General features: G+C 41.1%; 1 protein-coding gene across 1 annotated transcript; it reads left to right on the forward strand.

The window, feature by feature from the left end:
- LOC8057873 (WUSCHEL-related homeobox 10) lies at positions 14,749–16,290 on the forward strand. The gene is made up of 3 exons (XM_021465477.1): positions 14,749–15,516; positions 15,690–15,898; positions 15,998–16,290. The coding sequence occupies exons 1-3, from the start codon at positions 14,913–14,915 to the stop codon at positions 16,013–16,015; spliced, it is 831 nt and encodes a 276-aa protein (XP_021321152.1). The 5' UTR covers positions 14,749–14,912; the 3' UTR covers positions 16,016–16,290.

A 16,628-nucleotide genomic window follows, 5' to 3' on the forward strand; every position in this document is an offset into this window, starting at 1 on the left:
ATGTGTTAATCTATTTACACAGGCGGCTTCTAATCCTCGTCGTATAAGTTTACAACACAGGCGTATGCATTGGCGGATGCACGAGGGGGGCTGGGGTGGCTGCAGCCCCCCTCTTGGCCTCAATTTTTTTAACACATTTTCTTTTTTTAGCAAAAGACTTCAAATATTTGGTATTTTTCTATGCTTATTTTATGAATCTTTGCCTTTGAACACTTTAAATCAATATTGAATTATCAATCTTAGCTATATCTATTAGGTCTTGTTTAGTTCCCAAAATATTTTACAAAATTTTTCAGATTTCCCATCACATCTAATCTTGCGGTACATGTATGGAGCACTAAATATAGATAAACTAATTACACGGTCTACCTGTAATTTGCGAGACGAATCTTTTAAGCCTAGTTAATCCATGATCGGACAATATTTGTCAAATACAAACGAAAATGCTACTATTCGTATTTTGCAAAAAAATTTGGAACTAAACAAGACCTTAGTGTACTGGATTGAGTGAGCAAAAAAATTTAACATGTATTATTTAGCCCCCCTCTTGGTTCATTTCTGGATCCGCCACTGGGCGTATGATAATTAAAACCGCCTGTGAAATGTTTTTACCACCGCCAGCTTAGAGCATCTGTGTGCTAGTGAATGCCTCATTTTCTAGAGATAGCTGGCAAGGCAAACAACCTCGAAAATGGCATTTTTAGAGGTAGTTTCGTTTGGCAACTGTCTCTAGAAAAGAGCGCATTTCTAGATGTAGCTGGAAATCCTAATCGTCTATAAAAAATTGTTTTCTCAAAGGTAGATTCTGATATAGCTGTCTCTTCAGAAGAATAGAGATGCTACTAAAAAATCCTATATCTAGTTGCATGCACTGCTGCACATAAACATCAATAGATGAGGGTAAATTATTAGTGCCGGCCTGTTCAATAAACCAACGGTGGTTACTGATGTGTAACTGTCAGTTCTTTTTGAGTCCTGTTGAAATTCAAACCGATTATCATATATATCATTGCAGCTTTTCTTTTACTTTAAACCAGCCCTGGTAATAAGTTAAAAATCGTATGCATGGTTGTTGAGTCAAATATACAGCCCCCAATAATTTAACGAGCTAGACATGGAAGAATTTTGGGTGCATGCCAATTTCCAATAGTGTACATCTTCTCGATCGGAATATGCATGCATGCATGTATATATATGCTCCTGGGTATCGTCTATCGCGATTCGTCTTGGACCGACGTCCCTTGTCGAGATCGATTCCACAACCACGGTCATGCATGATTGGGCGGGAATCTTGCGGCATGCATGCATGCAACTGATCATCAACCGCGCAATGCAGCAGCAGGAGATGGACAGATCGAGCTACACGTCAGCGCATTGCTTTTATTTTTTTTTCCGGGCCTAGCTCACGCGTGTACTGTCACACACATGATGCCTGCAGAGATCCGTGCATGCATGCATCATTCATTCATTCATTCATTCATTCATGTGTCACGTCCTTTCAACCTGAGGACGATTACATACGTCGATCAGAAACGTGTCAGGGTGTCAGCCCATCTCATGGAAGCATGTACATTTGTGTCCTCGTACGCAAAGAAAGGGTACAAAAGCGGCCGATCCTTAGGCCAACCGTCGAGGCTGCTTTCAGCTGGATGTCGGCAATGCAGCTGTGACTCGCCATACAGTCCACAAACCTTTACTCTAATGGTTTTCTGGGCTGGCTTGCACTTGTATGCACGTAGTATATATAGTATATGCATGTCTACAAAAATGTTCAGGAGCACTGTACACGATCTGAAAAACCTACGACCTTTGTAGCTGCCAGGTGGTACAGCTAGCTAGCTGCTAGCTATGTATACAGTGCAGGATGCGGCTGTGTGGTGCATGCATGATATATACCGATGATAGATGCATGTGCACAGATAAGGGTTGTACAAGTAACAGACGAATTGTGCAGAAACAGCAGCGTGCTTCCATTCCAAGCTATACCAAGCTATACTACCTCCTATATGGCTGCGCCGAAAGCTATAAAGCATTTTGGGTGGCCTACGTACAATGCTTTGGAAGTTCTACTACTTTTCTTGTACTCCCCGGTTCCAAATTACAGGTCACTTTGTCTTTTTTAATACATCCATTTTGTTACTGTAACACCCTAAAAATTGTTTTCTAGGAAATAGAGCTAAAATGATTTAATTATGAATTTCTGTGCTCATGAAACATAGGAAAATAATATTTTCATTTAAATTAAAATTTATCATAGGATGTAGCAACTTGTTGAGCATTCATATTGGAGCATTTATTTTCATTGTGTTGTGTGATTTTGGGGAAAGTCAAAATATTTTCAAACTGATTTTAAACTGTTTTGAAAAGGCTTTAAAATAAAAAAAAAAAAAACAAAGAAGAAAAAAAAAAAGACACCCGAGCTCGGCCTAGCCCAGCAGGCCACCGAGCCTCCCCTTCTCACGTCTAGGTTTCTACCACCACGAGTCGTCTCCAGGTAGGTCTCTCTTGTCGATGGAAAATCGCAATCCAACTCCAATTTTAGTAGAATCCTATATAATCTCCACGTTTGCACGTCTTATATGAAGGAGAGGAACCTGACGGCACATCTGTCTCCCATCTGCGTGCCACCGTTTTTGCCCTAACTTGGTCTCGTCGAGCTCGGACCTGCAACCACCGCAACCGCGCCTGTCATCTGCTGCCTCGCCGCCGTCTCCAAGCCGCTGAAGAGCTTCACGTCAAGGAAAGCCCGTGTCGCTCCATCTTGCCGCGCCGCTGGGAAGTTTCGCCAAACAGGCACGGAGTTGATCTCGATCCATGACTCATCGTCATCTGTCCAACATGAGAGCTTATTGATCAAGTGACGACTGCCGTAGCCATCAGCCATGCCTAGATGCTCTGCATGATCTCCGCTCTCAAGTCCATGGAGCACCACGTATGTGGGATGTCCAAGCCGGCTGCCATCTCCATCATCGTTCTATGTTCGGTGAGCACCTCCATGAATTTGTGCTTCTCTGTGCGGGCTGTTGTCATCTACTAACTGCAATCCAAACTATCACACGTGCAGACGTGCTCTGTTCCTATCTGAAGCTGCACTGGATATCATCTATTAGGAGCAGATGCAATAAGATGGTGTGTCTGGTTAGTAGGCAGCAAACGTCCATGAGTCGGAGGAGCCAATCCCGGCCAAGTGCCCTGCGGCCGAAGTCCCCAGCTAGCTTTCCCAATAGGCCACGATCTGCTACGGTGCTACCCAGGGAAGAAGATGTTGGTAACTACAGTTTTGCCACTACACCTTTTAATCTCGGTCATTTAATCGTTTAATAGCCGATTTGAGTGGTTCAAATCGCGTTAGATTCATAACGATGTAATCTACGTGTTAGTTCTGGTGTTTTTCATGTCACATGTTTTGTATAAATAAATAAATATTTACACACCCAAATATTGTAAATAAAATCAATGTAAGTTAAATATTGATCTTTCATAAACAAACTCTAATTTGGTTTGATTAATGCCATTGCACATATTTATAATTATAGTAATTTAGTTAGATCAAATGTGCTCCTTATACAAATGTTCACACGCTTATTTCTTTTCCAAAGATGAAGCTTGATTTTATAGAATAAATTATGTGAGAATATTTAGAAAATAAAATATGAATAGTTTCAACTCGGTTTTATATTTAAATATAATTTAATCTAGATTAATAATTTTCCTATGATTTTATTGAACCAAAATAAACAAGCCTTGTAGTCTTTTCTTGCTAGTCCTGTTAGTCGTCTCTTTATAATGATAGATTCTTTATCGGTGTCTCTTGCGCTCTCGTGACCGCAGTAACTAGTTATCTTTTGTTATCTTGCTTAATCTTGTGTGGTGTATTGTTCTTAGTTACTTCTGTTTGTCGTTTGTATGTTTGCCTATATGCGGTGCTTGCTACGAGTAGACGAGAACCGTTTGTGGGCGCTGAAGATCAGAAGATGATGATCGAAAGCTAATGGTGTGAGAATTTGAGCAAGTGTTTAAGGCAAGTATAACTTGGGATCATCCTTGTTACCTATTCACTTATAACTACACATATATGTCATATGCATGCTATCACCTTGTCGACCTTAGCAAAATCATAGATGATTGTTACCTGGATTCCTTGCTACCTACTTGATATGCATTTGGTGTAGATGTGCTAGTGCTTGATATAATCCATGATCTTGTAAGATGATTAATAGCTATGCAATGAACGTTAAAAGATGACAAATAACTATATGAGATCTTGTCTGTAAGTGATCACCGGGACAACAGTGCAACCATGAGGGCTATAATGGCTCTGGCTTTAGCTCAGTATGAAGACCTTTTCTAGCTTGTTAGAGGTTACCCGAAAGGGCGGAGGGGCTGAACCGACACGGGTATAGTGCGAGCCCCTGTCCCTATGTGTATAGGCTGCGCGTCATTGTGCCATTCGGAAGGGGGGTATCTATATCTGCTCGCAAAGGAAACCTTGCGGCCCTAACATGTTAGACGAACTTTTGAAAGGCTTCATAGTGATCCCTGCCGACCTTCCTTGGAAGTGGGTTAAGAGGCTGATCACCTCGGGCGAAAGGGTAAATCATGACTCATGGGTAAAGATGTACAACCTCTGCAGAGTGTAAAACTGGTATACTAGCCGTGCTCACGGTTATGAGCGGCCTTGGGGGTTCTTGCTGCGCCGACAATGAGCTTATTAAGTTGTTATGTTAATTTGATTATCGTTTATGCTATGAGATTAATTATGCTTACACCTGATCATGTGATTAGTGGATTATCTATGCTACCTTGGCATTTGCTATTTAATTATGAATATGCTATCCACTATTAAAAGCTAAATGCAGTCAAACCAGTGTCAGCTATTTGAGCCTCATGAACCCCTAGTTATACTTGTTGAGTACGATATGTGCTCACCCTTGCTACTTCCCACCACTTCAGTTTACTAGTAAGAGTCGAGCAGAAGAGCGATGGAATCATGAAGGTGTTCTCAAGATACAAGAAGTGCTAGGCATATGTTACCCCCAGTCAGCCGTCCCTGTGTAGATTGAGCCTGAAGATTTGTTACCGTTCCGCGATACTCTGATGTAAGTGTTAATTATAAGTATGTTTTCGCTATATAACATTGTTTCTGATACTGTTCCTTTCTGTTGTTGTATGTGTGGACTTCCTGGGCACACATATAGCTAGCCTGGTTTTGTTCCTTAAAACCGGGTGTGACAGAGTGGTATCAGAGCAATGCTGACTGTAGGACGCAAGCCTAGTTAGAAATTTGTCGTCTTAAGGTTTTGGAATTGTCATAAAATCCTTGCTCTATAAACCTTGGTATTTTCATCCATATTATATCCCTATCCTTGCTATTTGTCTCCACCTTGTTGCTTATTTTAAAGACTTGTTCTCATCCCCACTCCTTGCTTGATATGCTTTTAGAACTTTTCTTACCACCTTCTGGCATCGTTGGAATAGGTGTTTTAAGATATCTACCCTTACTATGAAGAGAACGATAGTATCGCAAATTGAGTGAAGTGTGCTTAGTTGGTTTGTTATTATGCTTATGCTTGATTTGGATCTTTGTAATGATTGCAATGATCTTGTGGGATTTCTCCACAATTTCATTAGTTTATAGACCTAAGGCATAAGGATTAATGAAATAAGTAGTTGGGTTTGGCTATCTCTTGTTCCTATCCCTTGCTGATTTCTGGAGCAGTCTGCGATGATTCTGGTGTACCTCAAGTTTTGATCGTGCAAAGTATATCAACTTTTTCTGGGAACAACTAGACTTCAAGATCTTTCTCTGACCGCAAGAATCACCCCCATGTCTATTTTGGAATTGGAGTTATGAAAATCACAAGTTGATGCAGCTGCGCTGTCAAGAATCTGTACCAGTTTCGGTTGCTTACTGTTTTAGACATATATAACTATAGAATTTGGAAAAGTATTCTATAGAAAATTTGTAGACAATTTTCTATTCTTTCCAACGGTATAAGCTGGAACTTATTTGGATAAGTAAAACTTGAGATTATGATATTTATACTCGGATGTTTCTGTTCTGCTTCAAAATCTGGACAGATCTGGTATTTCTAATTTTTCAGCCAAGTTAAAGACAGAATCTGGGAAAACGTGGTATACGAAACTTGTAGAGAATTTCCCAACCTTTTCAAAAATGTAAGGATCATCTCCAGATGAGTTAAGGAGCTCTAGATATAACTTCTGGAAGTTACTACACCTTTGCTGAGACATTATCAGGAAGGAGATTATGTTTGGTTGTTTTACCTAAGCTTAAAGACAGAACCTAAGGAGGTCTTCTACATGAAAGTGGTAGAGAATTTCATAAGTTTTCTAACGGTATAAGCTACAACTCTATTGGATTAACATAATAAGAGTTATACTTGTTTTTCTATGCTGGTGTTTTTCATATCGCGGGAAAATTTCAGGATACATGTTTGTTCTCTTGCACAGAAGCTCTTTGGGATGTCATAAGTTCTCAATGTTAGCTAACTTGTCTGGAAAACAGGCTAGCTACCTTTCTTGTGTCCCCTAGATGACCTTTATTAAGGGGGGTAGCCTAAATAAAGGGGTTACATGGAGAAGAATTGGATAATGTTGGAACAAGAGACTCGGTACCACGAATGTAAAAGACTATGATGTGTGGCGTCCAAAAAGGATAGGAGAACTAGTCCCTAATGTCTCCCCAATCAATCTAATTTTAAGGGGGGTAGTACCTTGATCTCACGGGTGATGCATTTTAAGACTAGCTTGGAGTGATAATTGTCTTTTAAGATGTTCTATGGTTATGATCATCTATCCTTGCCGTGTTACTGACGTTGGTCACGGATGACAGGGAGTGTAGTGTCCCATGAATCCGGAGCACAATATGATACCTCTTATGGATAGGTGGGAAGAATATGATCATTTTGCCTTTGAAGAAAGATGCTATGAGTATGACAAAGCTGAGTGTTATCAAAATAATAATATTGAGGAGCAAGTTGACAATGAATCAAATCAAAATCCACAACGACGGAAGCGTAAAAGGAAAGCTCGTAAGAAGCCCGCTCCTGAAAATAAAGTACAACAAAATTATATCAATGGAAGGCTGAACAATGTGGATAGGCATAACATTCAAGGAGCCACCAAAGTGGTGGGAGGCTATATTCAAGTGGACTCAGTACTAGTTTTTGCTCTGTTTGACCGAAGTGCTTCGCATTCTTTCATATCCACCGACTTGGTAAAGACAATCGAACGGGTGAAGTGTCCAACGAGAAAGCCTTTGTTAGTTCAAACCCCAATGGGAGAAATAAGGGCAGATCAGGTTTGCTCAAATATCAACCTTGTCATAAAGAAGGAAAACTTCGGTGTAAACCTCATTGTGCTAGAGTCACTCAATATTCCTTTGGTTCTTGGCAATGGATGGCTATGTGCACACAAGGCAGTGATCTATGCTACCCAGTGGGAAATTTTCTTAACTGCACCATCAGGAAAAAGAATTGAGTATCAAGGTGGTCCACTCCTACCTGAGGAGGCATATCCATGCCGAGGTATCATGTCTTCGAGTTGTATAAGTTGAAAAGTTGGTAGTCAACATGGACAGTGAGCAATTACGAATAATAGACATCTTATGGAAGTTTTGTTCACAAGTTGTAATCCCGAAACATAAGTGCTTGCATTTGGAATATAAGTTGTCAAGTTGAAATGATGATCAATATCTTATTCTTGTTTCTCTTTTGGAATCCGTGTCTCTTCCGAATCTCGAGGACGAGATTCATTTTTAGGGGGGTAGATTTGTAACACCCTAAAAATTGTTTTCTAGGAAATAGAGCTAAAATGATTTAATTATGAATTTCTGTGCTCATGAAACATAGGAAAATAATATTTTCATTTAAATTAAAATTTATCATAGGATGTAGCAACTTGTTGAGCATTCATATTGGAGCATTTATTTTCATTGTGTTGTGTGATTTTGGGGAAAGTCAAAATATTTTCAAACTGATTTTAAACTGTTTTGAAAAGGCTTTAAAATAAATAAAAAAAAACAAAGAAGAAAAAAAAAAAAGACACCCGAGCTCGGCCTAGCCCAGCAGGCCACCGAGCCTCCCCTTCTCACGTCTAGGTTTCTACCACCACGAGTCGTCTCCAGGTAGGTCTCTCTTGTCGATGGAAAATCGCAATCCAACTCCAATTTTAGTAGAATCCTATATAATCTCCACGTTTGCACGTCTTATATGAAGGAGAGGAACCTGACGGCACATCTGTCTCCCATCTGCGTGCCACCGTTTTTGCCCTAACTTGGTCTCGTCGAGCTCGGACCTGCAACCACCGCAACCGCGCCTGTCATCTGCTGCCTCGCCGCCGTCTCCAAGCCGCTGAAGAGCTTCACGTCAAGGAAAGCCCGTGTCGCTCCATCTTGCCGCGCCGCTGGGAAGTTTCGCCAAACAGGCACGGAGTTGATCTCGATCCATGACTCATCGTCATCTGTCCAACATGAGAGCTTATTGATCAAGTGACGACTGCCGTAGCCATCAGCCATGCCTAGATGCTCTGCATGATCTCCGCTCTCAAGTCCATGGAGCACCACGTATGTGGGATGTCCAAGCCGGCTGCCATCTCCATCATCGTTCTATGTTCGGTGAGCACCTCCATGAATTTGTGCTTCTCTGTGCGGGCTGTTGTCATCTACTAACTGCAATCCAAACTATCACACGTGCAGACGTGCTCTGTTCCTATCTGAAGCTGCACTGGATATCATCTATTAGGAGCAGATGCAATAAGATGGTGTGTCTGGTTAGTAGGCAGCAAACGTCCATGAGTCGGAGGAGCCAATCCCGGCCAAGTGCCCTGCGGCCGAAGTCCCCAGCTAGCTTTCCCAATAGGCCACGATCTGCTACGGTGCTACCCAGGGAAGAAGATGTTGGTAACTACAGTTTTGCCACTACACCTTTTAATCTCGGTCATTTAATCGTTTAATAGCCGATTTGAGTGGTTCAAATCGCGTTAGATTCATAACGATGTAATCTACGTGTTAGTTCTGGTGTTTTTCATGTCACATGTTTTGTATAAATAAATAAATATTTACACACCCAAATATTGTAAATAAAATCAATGTAAGTTAAATATTGATCTTTCATAAACAAACTCTAATTTGGTTTGATTAATGCCATTGCACATATTTATAATTATAGTAATTTAGTTAGATCAAATGTGCTCCTTATACAAATGTTCACACGCTTATTTCTTTTCCAAAGATGAAGCTTGATTTTATAGAATAAATTATGTGAGAATATTTAGAAAATAAAATATGAATAGTTTCAACTCGGTTTTATATTTAAATATAATTTAATCTAGATTAATAATTTTCCTATGATTTTATTGAACCAAAATAAACAAGCCTTGTAGTCTTTTCTTGCTAGTCCTGTTAGTCGTCTCTTTATAATGATAGATTCTTTATCGGTGTCTCTTGCGCTCTCGTGACCGCAGTAACTAGTTATCTTTTGTTATCTTGCTTAATCTTGTGTGGTGTATTGTTCTTAGTTACTTCTGTTTGTCGTTTGTATGTTTGCCTATATGCGGTGCTTGCTACGAGTAGACGAGAACCGTTTGTGGGCGCTGAAGATCAGAAGATGATGATCGAAAGCTAATGGTGTGAGAATTTGAGCAAGTGTTTAAGGCAAGTATAACTTGGGATCATCCTTGTTACCTATTCACTTATAACTACACATATATGTCATATGCATGCTATCACCTTGTCGACCTTAGCAAAATCATAGATGATTGTTACCTGGATTCCTTGCTACCTACTTGATATGCATTTGGTGTAGATGTGCTAGTGCTTGATATAATCCATGATCTTGTAAGATGATTAATAGCTATGCAATGAACGTTAAAAGATGACAAATAACTATATGAGATCTTGTCTGTAAGTGATCACCGGGACAACAGTGCAACCATGAGGGCTATAATGGCTCTGGCTTTAGCTCAGTATGAAGACCTTTTCTAGCTTGTTAGAGGTTACCCGAAAGGGCGGAGGGGCTGAACCGACACGGGTATAGTGCGAGCCCCTGTCCCTATGTGTATAGGCTGCGCGTCATTGTGCCATTCGGAAGGGGGGTATCTATATCTGCTCGCAAAGGAAACCTTGCGGCCCTAACATGTTAGACGAACTTTTGAAAGGCTTCATAGTGATCCCTGCCGACCTTCCTTGGAAGTGGGTTAAGAGGCTGATCACCTCGGGCGAAAGGGTAAATCATGACTCATGGGTAAAGATGTACAACCTCTGCAGAGTGTAAAACTGGTATACTAGCCGTGCTCACGGTTATGAGCGGCCTTGGGGGTTCTTGCTGCGCCGACAATGAGCTTATTAAGTTGTTATGTTAATTTGATTATCGTTTATGCTATGAGATTAATTATGCTTACACCTGATCATGTGATTAGTGGATTATCTATGCTACCTTGGCATTTGCTATTTAATTATGAATATGCTATCCACTATTAAAAGCTAAATGCAGTCAAACCAGTGTCAGCTATTTGAGCCTCATGAACCCCTAGTTATACTTGTTGAGTACGATATGTGCTCACCCTTGCTATTTCCCACCACTTCAGTTTACTAGTAAGAGTCGAGCAGAAGAGCGATGGAATCATGAAGGTGTTCTCAAGATACAAGAAGTGCTAGGCATATGTTACCCCCAGTCAGCCGTCCCTGTGTAGATTGAGCCTGAAGATTTGTTACCGTTCCGCGATACTCTGATGTAAGTGTTAATTATAAGTATGTTTTCGCTATATAACATTGTTTCTGATACTGTTCCTTTCTGTTGTTGTATGTGTGGACTTCCTGGGCACACATATAGCTAGCCTGGTTTTGTTCCTTAAAACCGGGTGTGACAGTTACTCATCTAAATATAATATTATATCTACATACATATCAAAAATGGATGAACCAAAAGAGTCAAAGTGGCTTATATAATATAGCCAAAAAAGTACGTTAAAGTGACTTATAATTTAGAACAGATGGAGTAGATGTAGTATAGAGAAAATATACATATATTGTTCATGTTACCAATAACTAGTCTCAACACAGCATCATGCCTCGCCATCTCCCGGCTTCGTTTCCTCCTCTCCACCGGCAGCGTGGCGTGTGTGGATGTGCCGTCCACTACTGGAAACTCGACGCAGCTATGTACCTCGTCTAGCCCTACCACGGTGCCAAGCTATGTACGCGGATCACTTGGTCTCCCTAGTGGCGGCGCAAGCGAATGCTGCAGTGGCCGGCCTTTCCATGATATAGCTGAAGCAAGGGATGAAAATGAAACGGATATTTCCTTTTTTTTTGCGAGCAGAAACGGATATTTCCTGATATCCATCCATTTAGAAAGAGTCAAAAGAGTATATATAGATAGTCCGTACCTGAATCCAAATACTCCAAATCAATTTTCTGATATGTATACCGAATGATCCATATCCGGTTCTAAGATTTGATGAAAAATATATGATATATATATAATACGAGATATAGGACGCAATACAAAAGGTCATGGTATATATCCATCTGTACCTGATTCGGTTTCATCCCTGCTACTGAAGCATAAGAAACTTGTAGAATGATACATGCTCATAATATATATATATGTAACGCATCCTCTCAACAAAACATTCCTGGGGGGTGGTCTTATCTGGCCACTCATGCCTCAGTAGGACTATTTCCATATTCTCACGCTTGCTGCTGGCAGCACATAGCTAGACAGGTTCATGCATCAGGGAGCACACAGGAATCAGTAGGGAAGAAGCACACAAAACGACACACCGACCTGTGGATCAGAAAAAATCAAACCAAGCTAATTAATGAGCACATATTATGTATGCATGTATCCTGTGTGTGAGTCATCAGTGGTAAGTACAGCACCTACCATATATACATATTTTGTTATAGGAGCCTATATATATCAGTCAGCATATATATAATTCCAGACATATTATATTTAGCATACGTCCGAACCTGCACATGCATGCATTTATATTCTAGTCTATCAAACTATAAACAAAAGAAACGGAAGCTTGTCCTTCACTTTTCACACGAAGTGCCCACCTGTCCCGGCATAACAACAACATATGAAACCCTAGGCCACCCACCGGCTCCCCAAAGAGAGGTCAGTTGTTCCTGCAAAATTTTATGGTCCCACATGTTCTCTCGTCGTCTCCCAGTACTCCCGGCCGCCCGGTTCACTTTACACACCCAAATGGTAGCACGTCAAATGAAGCTGCTTCTTCAAGCCTATCTTTACGAGGTCGGCTAGCAATGGATTATCATTAGAAATCGAAGAGAGAAGCAATGGAGAATACATTGATTAGTAACACATATGCTTTTAGTTTATACTTCTCTGCTGTATTCAACATCAAAAAGATATATATGTCGTAGGTGATATATAATCTCCTATTCGTAACTGTAGTTATTATTTAATTTTGGGTTGTCCATTTTAAAAGTGACACAAAGATAGCTTATTCAATTTTGCTTACGTCGCATCTTTGACACGGTCAAAGTTGGAGTCAACTAATAATAAACAGCAAATGCTAGATAATAATATAGTGGCGCGCATAAAAACAGATCAGTAAGTTGTGAATAGCGAAACTTTTTTCCAGAAAACTGGTATTCTTGTTGTGGCGTGCTAATTCTAAACCATCCCAACATACAGAAAAAATGTTAATTAGTTCCAAAAAGGCAATACTTGCTAACCAGCATAATAACGATACGATCCAATTTCTTACAAGATAAAGTGGTATATGTAGCTAGGCACCATGAAGACACGAGCACACGTTCTAGTGTCTCCCAATGGACAAAGCTATTGTTAGTGTTGATGATTGCAACTAATTCTTTAATTTGTGTTTTTACTTTGTCTGGGGCAACTATGATGATTATCTGTTATATAATTGTCGATGTTTTACCATTGATAACCTGCCACGGGGTACCCGGGACAGTTCTACGGGCTTCGGCATATGTTGGAACTCGATGGTTAGCGCAAGAGATAGTCAATTTATCCTAGTTCAGGTCCTCGAGTTCGATCTCGAGTAATAGTCTTTATTAAGTCCAGTTGGTGTTAGTCTTTGCGTTGGGTTGACTGTATGGTATTATTCGTTATTACAAGGGGTGTCCTCAGCCTCTCTCTACATTGATAGAGACGGCTGAGAAGCTGTTTATTATCCTATACTAATTCTATGACAGTGTTCCGTTTCGAATATAGAAGATACTTTCTATAAAAATCCAGCTAGTCTTGGCTTTATTCTACTGGGAGTCGCCGAGTCAGAGTCCGTCTTACTATGCTTCCTTCTTGAATTGTGGGCTAGGCCAAGGCCCACCGTCCGGTGTCCTAAGCCTTATGGGTCCTGTACCGACAATGATATCAACAAATTTGCCCGTTTCTTGTGATGGAATATAAATCTTGTTGTGGAGTCATATCAATGACTAGGCTGGCTCAGAGATTTTTGTAATAGTCATATCATCCGTTTCAATATATATTAGAATTAGAGTCCATAACCTTGCAGCAGGCAAAAGAATATGTGTGATTATAACTCATATGAGGATGGATCATGGGTCCGAGTGAAATACAAATTAAGAGAGATACGAGAGCACGTTATAAGAAGTAAAAAATAGAAAAAAACTTTGCTCTTTAATATGACTTTATATTATATAGCAAATATGTCTGTACGATGTAATGCAAGAAAAAACTATCAAATGTTCATGCTAAACTATAATGGGAATAATACATGTCTATTTATGTTCTAGACTTTCTTTTAAATTTTAAAACTATAATTTCTTTTATGATGATTATGAAATCCAAATATAAGTTTAGCAAATAATTAGTTATAGCAAATATAAGTTTGGCAGCCTGTATGGAATTAAAATGTAGATGCAAAGCATAGAAATATTGACTCGTAAATATATCATAACTTTAATTTACATTCTATTCATGTGTTATTACAGTTAAAAATCAAGTTTGGTGACTTCATTTGATTACCAATAAAAAAAATTGAGTTCTACAATCAGATTAAAGTCGACAAGAAGAAGTTGCCGAGATGCTTAGTACTTGTCTATCCATTTATGATCATGACAAGAGCAACCTCCTCCCTCGATTTTCCATAAGGTGGCTTTTAGCGCCTTAGACACATGCTTCCCCCATTCCAAATAGTAAGACATTTTAACTTTTCTAGATAGGTAGCAATTCCTGTTACCAACAAACATCACTTTTAACTTGCAAGGCAAGTTACTGCATATATATTAACTGAATCAGTTGGCGAAAATATAAGAGTTTGTTTGGCACGGCTCCACTTTCAGTCTAGCAGCAACTTCTATAAAAAGAATTCGTACCAAACACTTTAGGATAAGAAACCATTTTGTGGTAAATAGTAAAAGAACCATCGTTATTTTATGGTTTAGAAGAGAAGCTTCAATTTGTGGCTCCTCGACTGCTCTAGCTCCTCCGAAAAAGCACATGAGACGACGAATGTCGAACAACCGCAAGTTCAAACAAACTAGCGGCACCTAAAATGTACTATAACCACTCCTTCACAAAACATGACAATATATAAAAGCATAATCACTGCCTGCGCTGTTTGCTTGCTAATAAATGATCCGATTATCATATTAGCTAGCCAACGAAAGACAAGAACTCTCTCTCTCTCTCTCTCCCTCAACGCACACACGGAGCCCTATAAGTAGAGTAGAGAGAGACCCCTCTCAATCTCAATTATGCCTCCACTCCATTAGGTTTGCCCTGTGTCGGTCTTCTCTCTTGGCTTCTCTTCTATTCCTGCGTCCCTTTCCACAACGCTGTCTCATCCTAGCTCACTAGCTTTGACCGCTTCCAGGCTAGCTACCCTGTTCCTCTCCGATCTCCCAGACCCCCACAGCACACAGCACCATGGACTCCCACCTCGGCCAAGCACAAGCCCACCACCGCGGCGGCGAGGGTGGCGAGCCAACGACGGCGAGGTCGCGGTGGGCGCCGAAGCCGGAGCAGATCCTCATCCTGGAGTCCATCTTCAACAGCGGCATGGTGAACCCTGCCAAAGACGAGACGGCGCGCATCCGCCGCCTGCTCGAGCGCTTTGGCGCCGTCCGCGACGCCAACGTCTTCTACTGGTTCCAGAACCGCCGCTCCAGGTCCCGCCGCCGCGCCCGCCAGCTCCAGCAGGCCTGCGGCGCCGGCGCGGCCCCTGGCCAGCACACAACTGCCTCCGCAGCAGTCGTCGCCGGGGCCGGGAACCTCCACAGCCTCAACGACAGTGTCTCTCTCTTCGCCATGCACGGGCAGAGCCAAGCACGCAACTCCGGCATGCCCGCGGTTGCGCCGATGCCGCCTGCGGTCGCGTCGTCGCCCCACTTCTTTGGCGACGACGTCGATGGCGGGGACGACCTCTTCGCCATCTCCAGGCAAATGGGGCTCATGTCGCGCGGCGGCGACCAGCACCGTTGCGGCTACATGGCTAATGACGCCTCCCAGCTGCTGAGCTACCAACCAACTGGTGAGTGTTCTTATCAACAGTGTTGTGCATTGTTGCCATTGCATGTGGAATCTCAAAGATATAATTGCATTATATATATACTATTACTTGTATATAGAATAATTGATGATTATATTGTTTGTAGGGTGATCTGTGATTCTGGGTTTAATGGCTGGATGACAATTTAATTTCAGGGACGACGATGACGACGACGACGACATCGTCTATCCAGGTGTTCATCAACGGCGTGGTGTACGAGGTGCCAGGCGGTGGAGCATTGCTGGACTTGGCTGGCACGTTCGGGCGTGACGCGATGCTGGTTCATTCCTCCGGCGAGATCCTACCGGTGAACGAGAACGGCGTCCTCATGAAGAGCTTGCAGATGGGGGAATGCTATTACCTGGTAGGTGATGAACCAGCAGCATGAGTTGTATTATGCTGTCAGTTATTATGGCATTGTTTACAACGTTATCTGACTAAAATTTGTTTTCCCTTTTCCCAGGTTTCGAGATCAACTTAATCGTCATCAGCTAGCCTGCTGTGTATTATGATTCAAGTTATGTGCTAGCAGGAAGCACGAACACTTGATGAGTAGATTGTTAAGTCCAGATCTTATGTCAGCGTGTGTACTAATGTGTTGTTCCCTGATCGATCATCTATCTCTCTCCACATCGATGTATATTATTATCTGAATGCATCGTCCCCCTTGAGAGTTAATTTCCTTTTCAGTGTTCTTGAGATTTTGCTTGTAGCTGATGAATATGGGTAATCCAAATGACATTCCTCATTATTCCATCATGCTTGAGCTGTGTACTACTGTCTGTGTACTCAGATTTTCTAGGCATGTACTTTATATGCCATTGACAATCTGAGGTGTATGTACCTTTCATGTAGGCAACTGTGAAATGTTACTTCTTTGTGCTCCTCCTGTCTAAAAAGATTTTAATTATTATAAAAATCATAGACAGATGATCATTATGAAGAAGAAAAACTTGGACGCCTCTCATTAAGTCATCTCATTCGTTATCCTTTTTAAATTCGCCTCATTTGGTTAGGATAGTCATGTAGACACTATATATATAAAAACCATATTCTTATAGGATGGTTTCTTGAGAATATTTTTTATCTAATCG

The sequence above is a fragment of the Sorghum bicolor genome, chromosome 7 (assembly GCF_000003195.3).
Source record: "Sorghum bicolor cultivar BTx623 chromosome 7, Sorghum_bicolor_NCBIv3, whole genome shotgun sequence".
NCBI lineage: Eukaryota > Viridiplantae > Streptophyta > Magnoliopsida > Poales > Poaceae > Sorghum > Sorghum bicolor.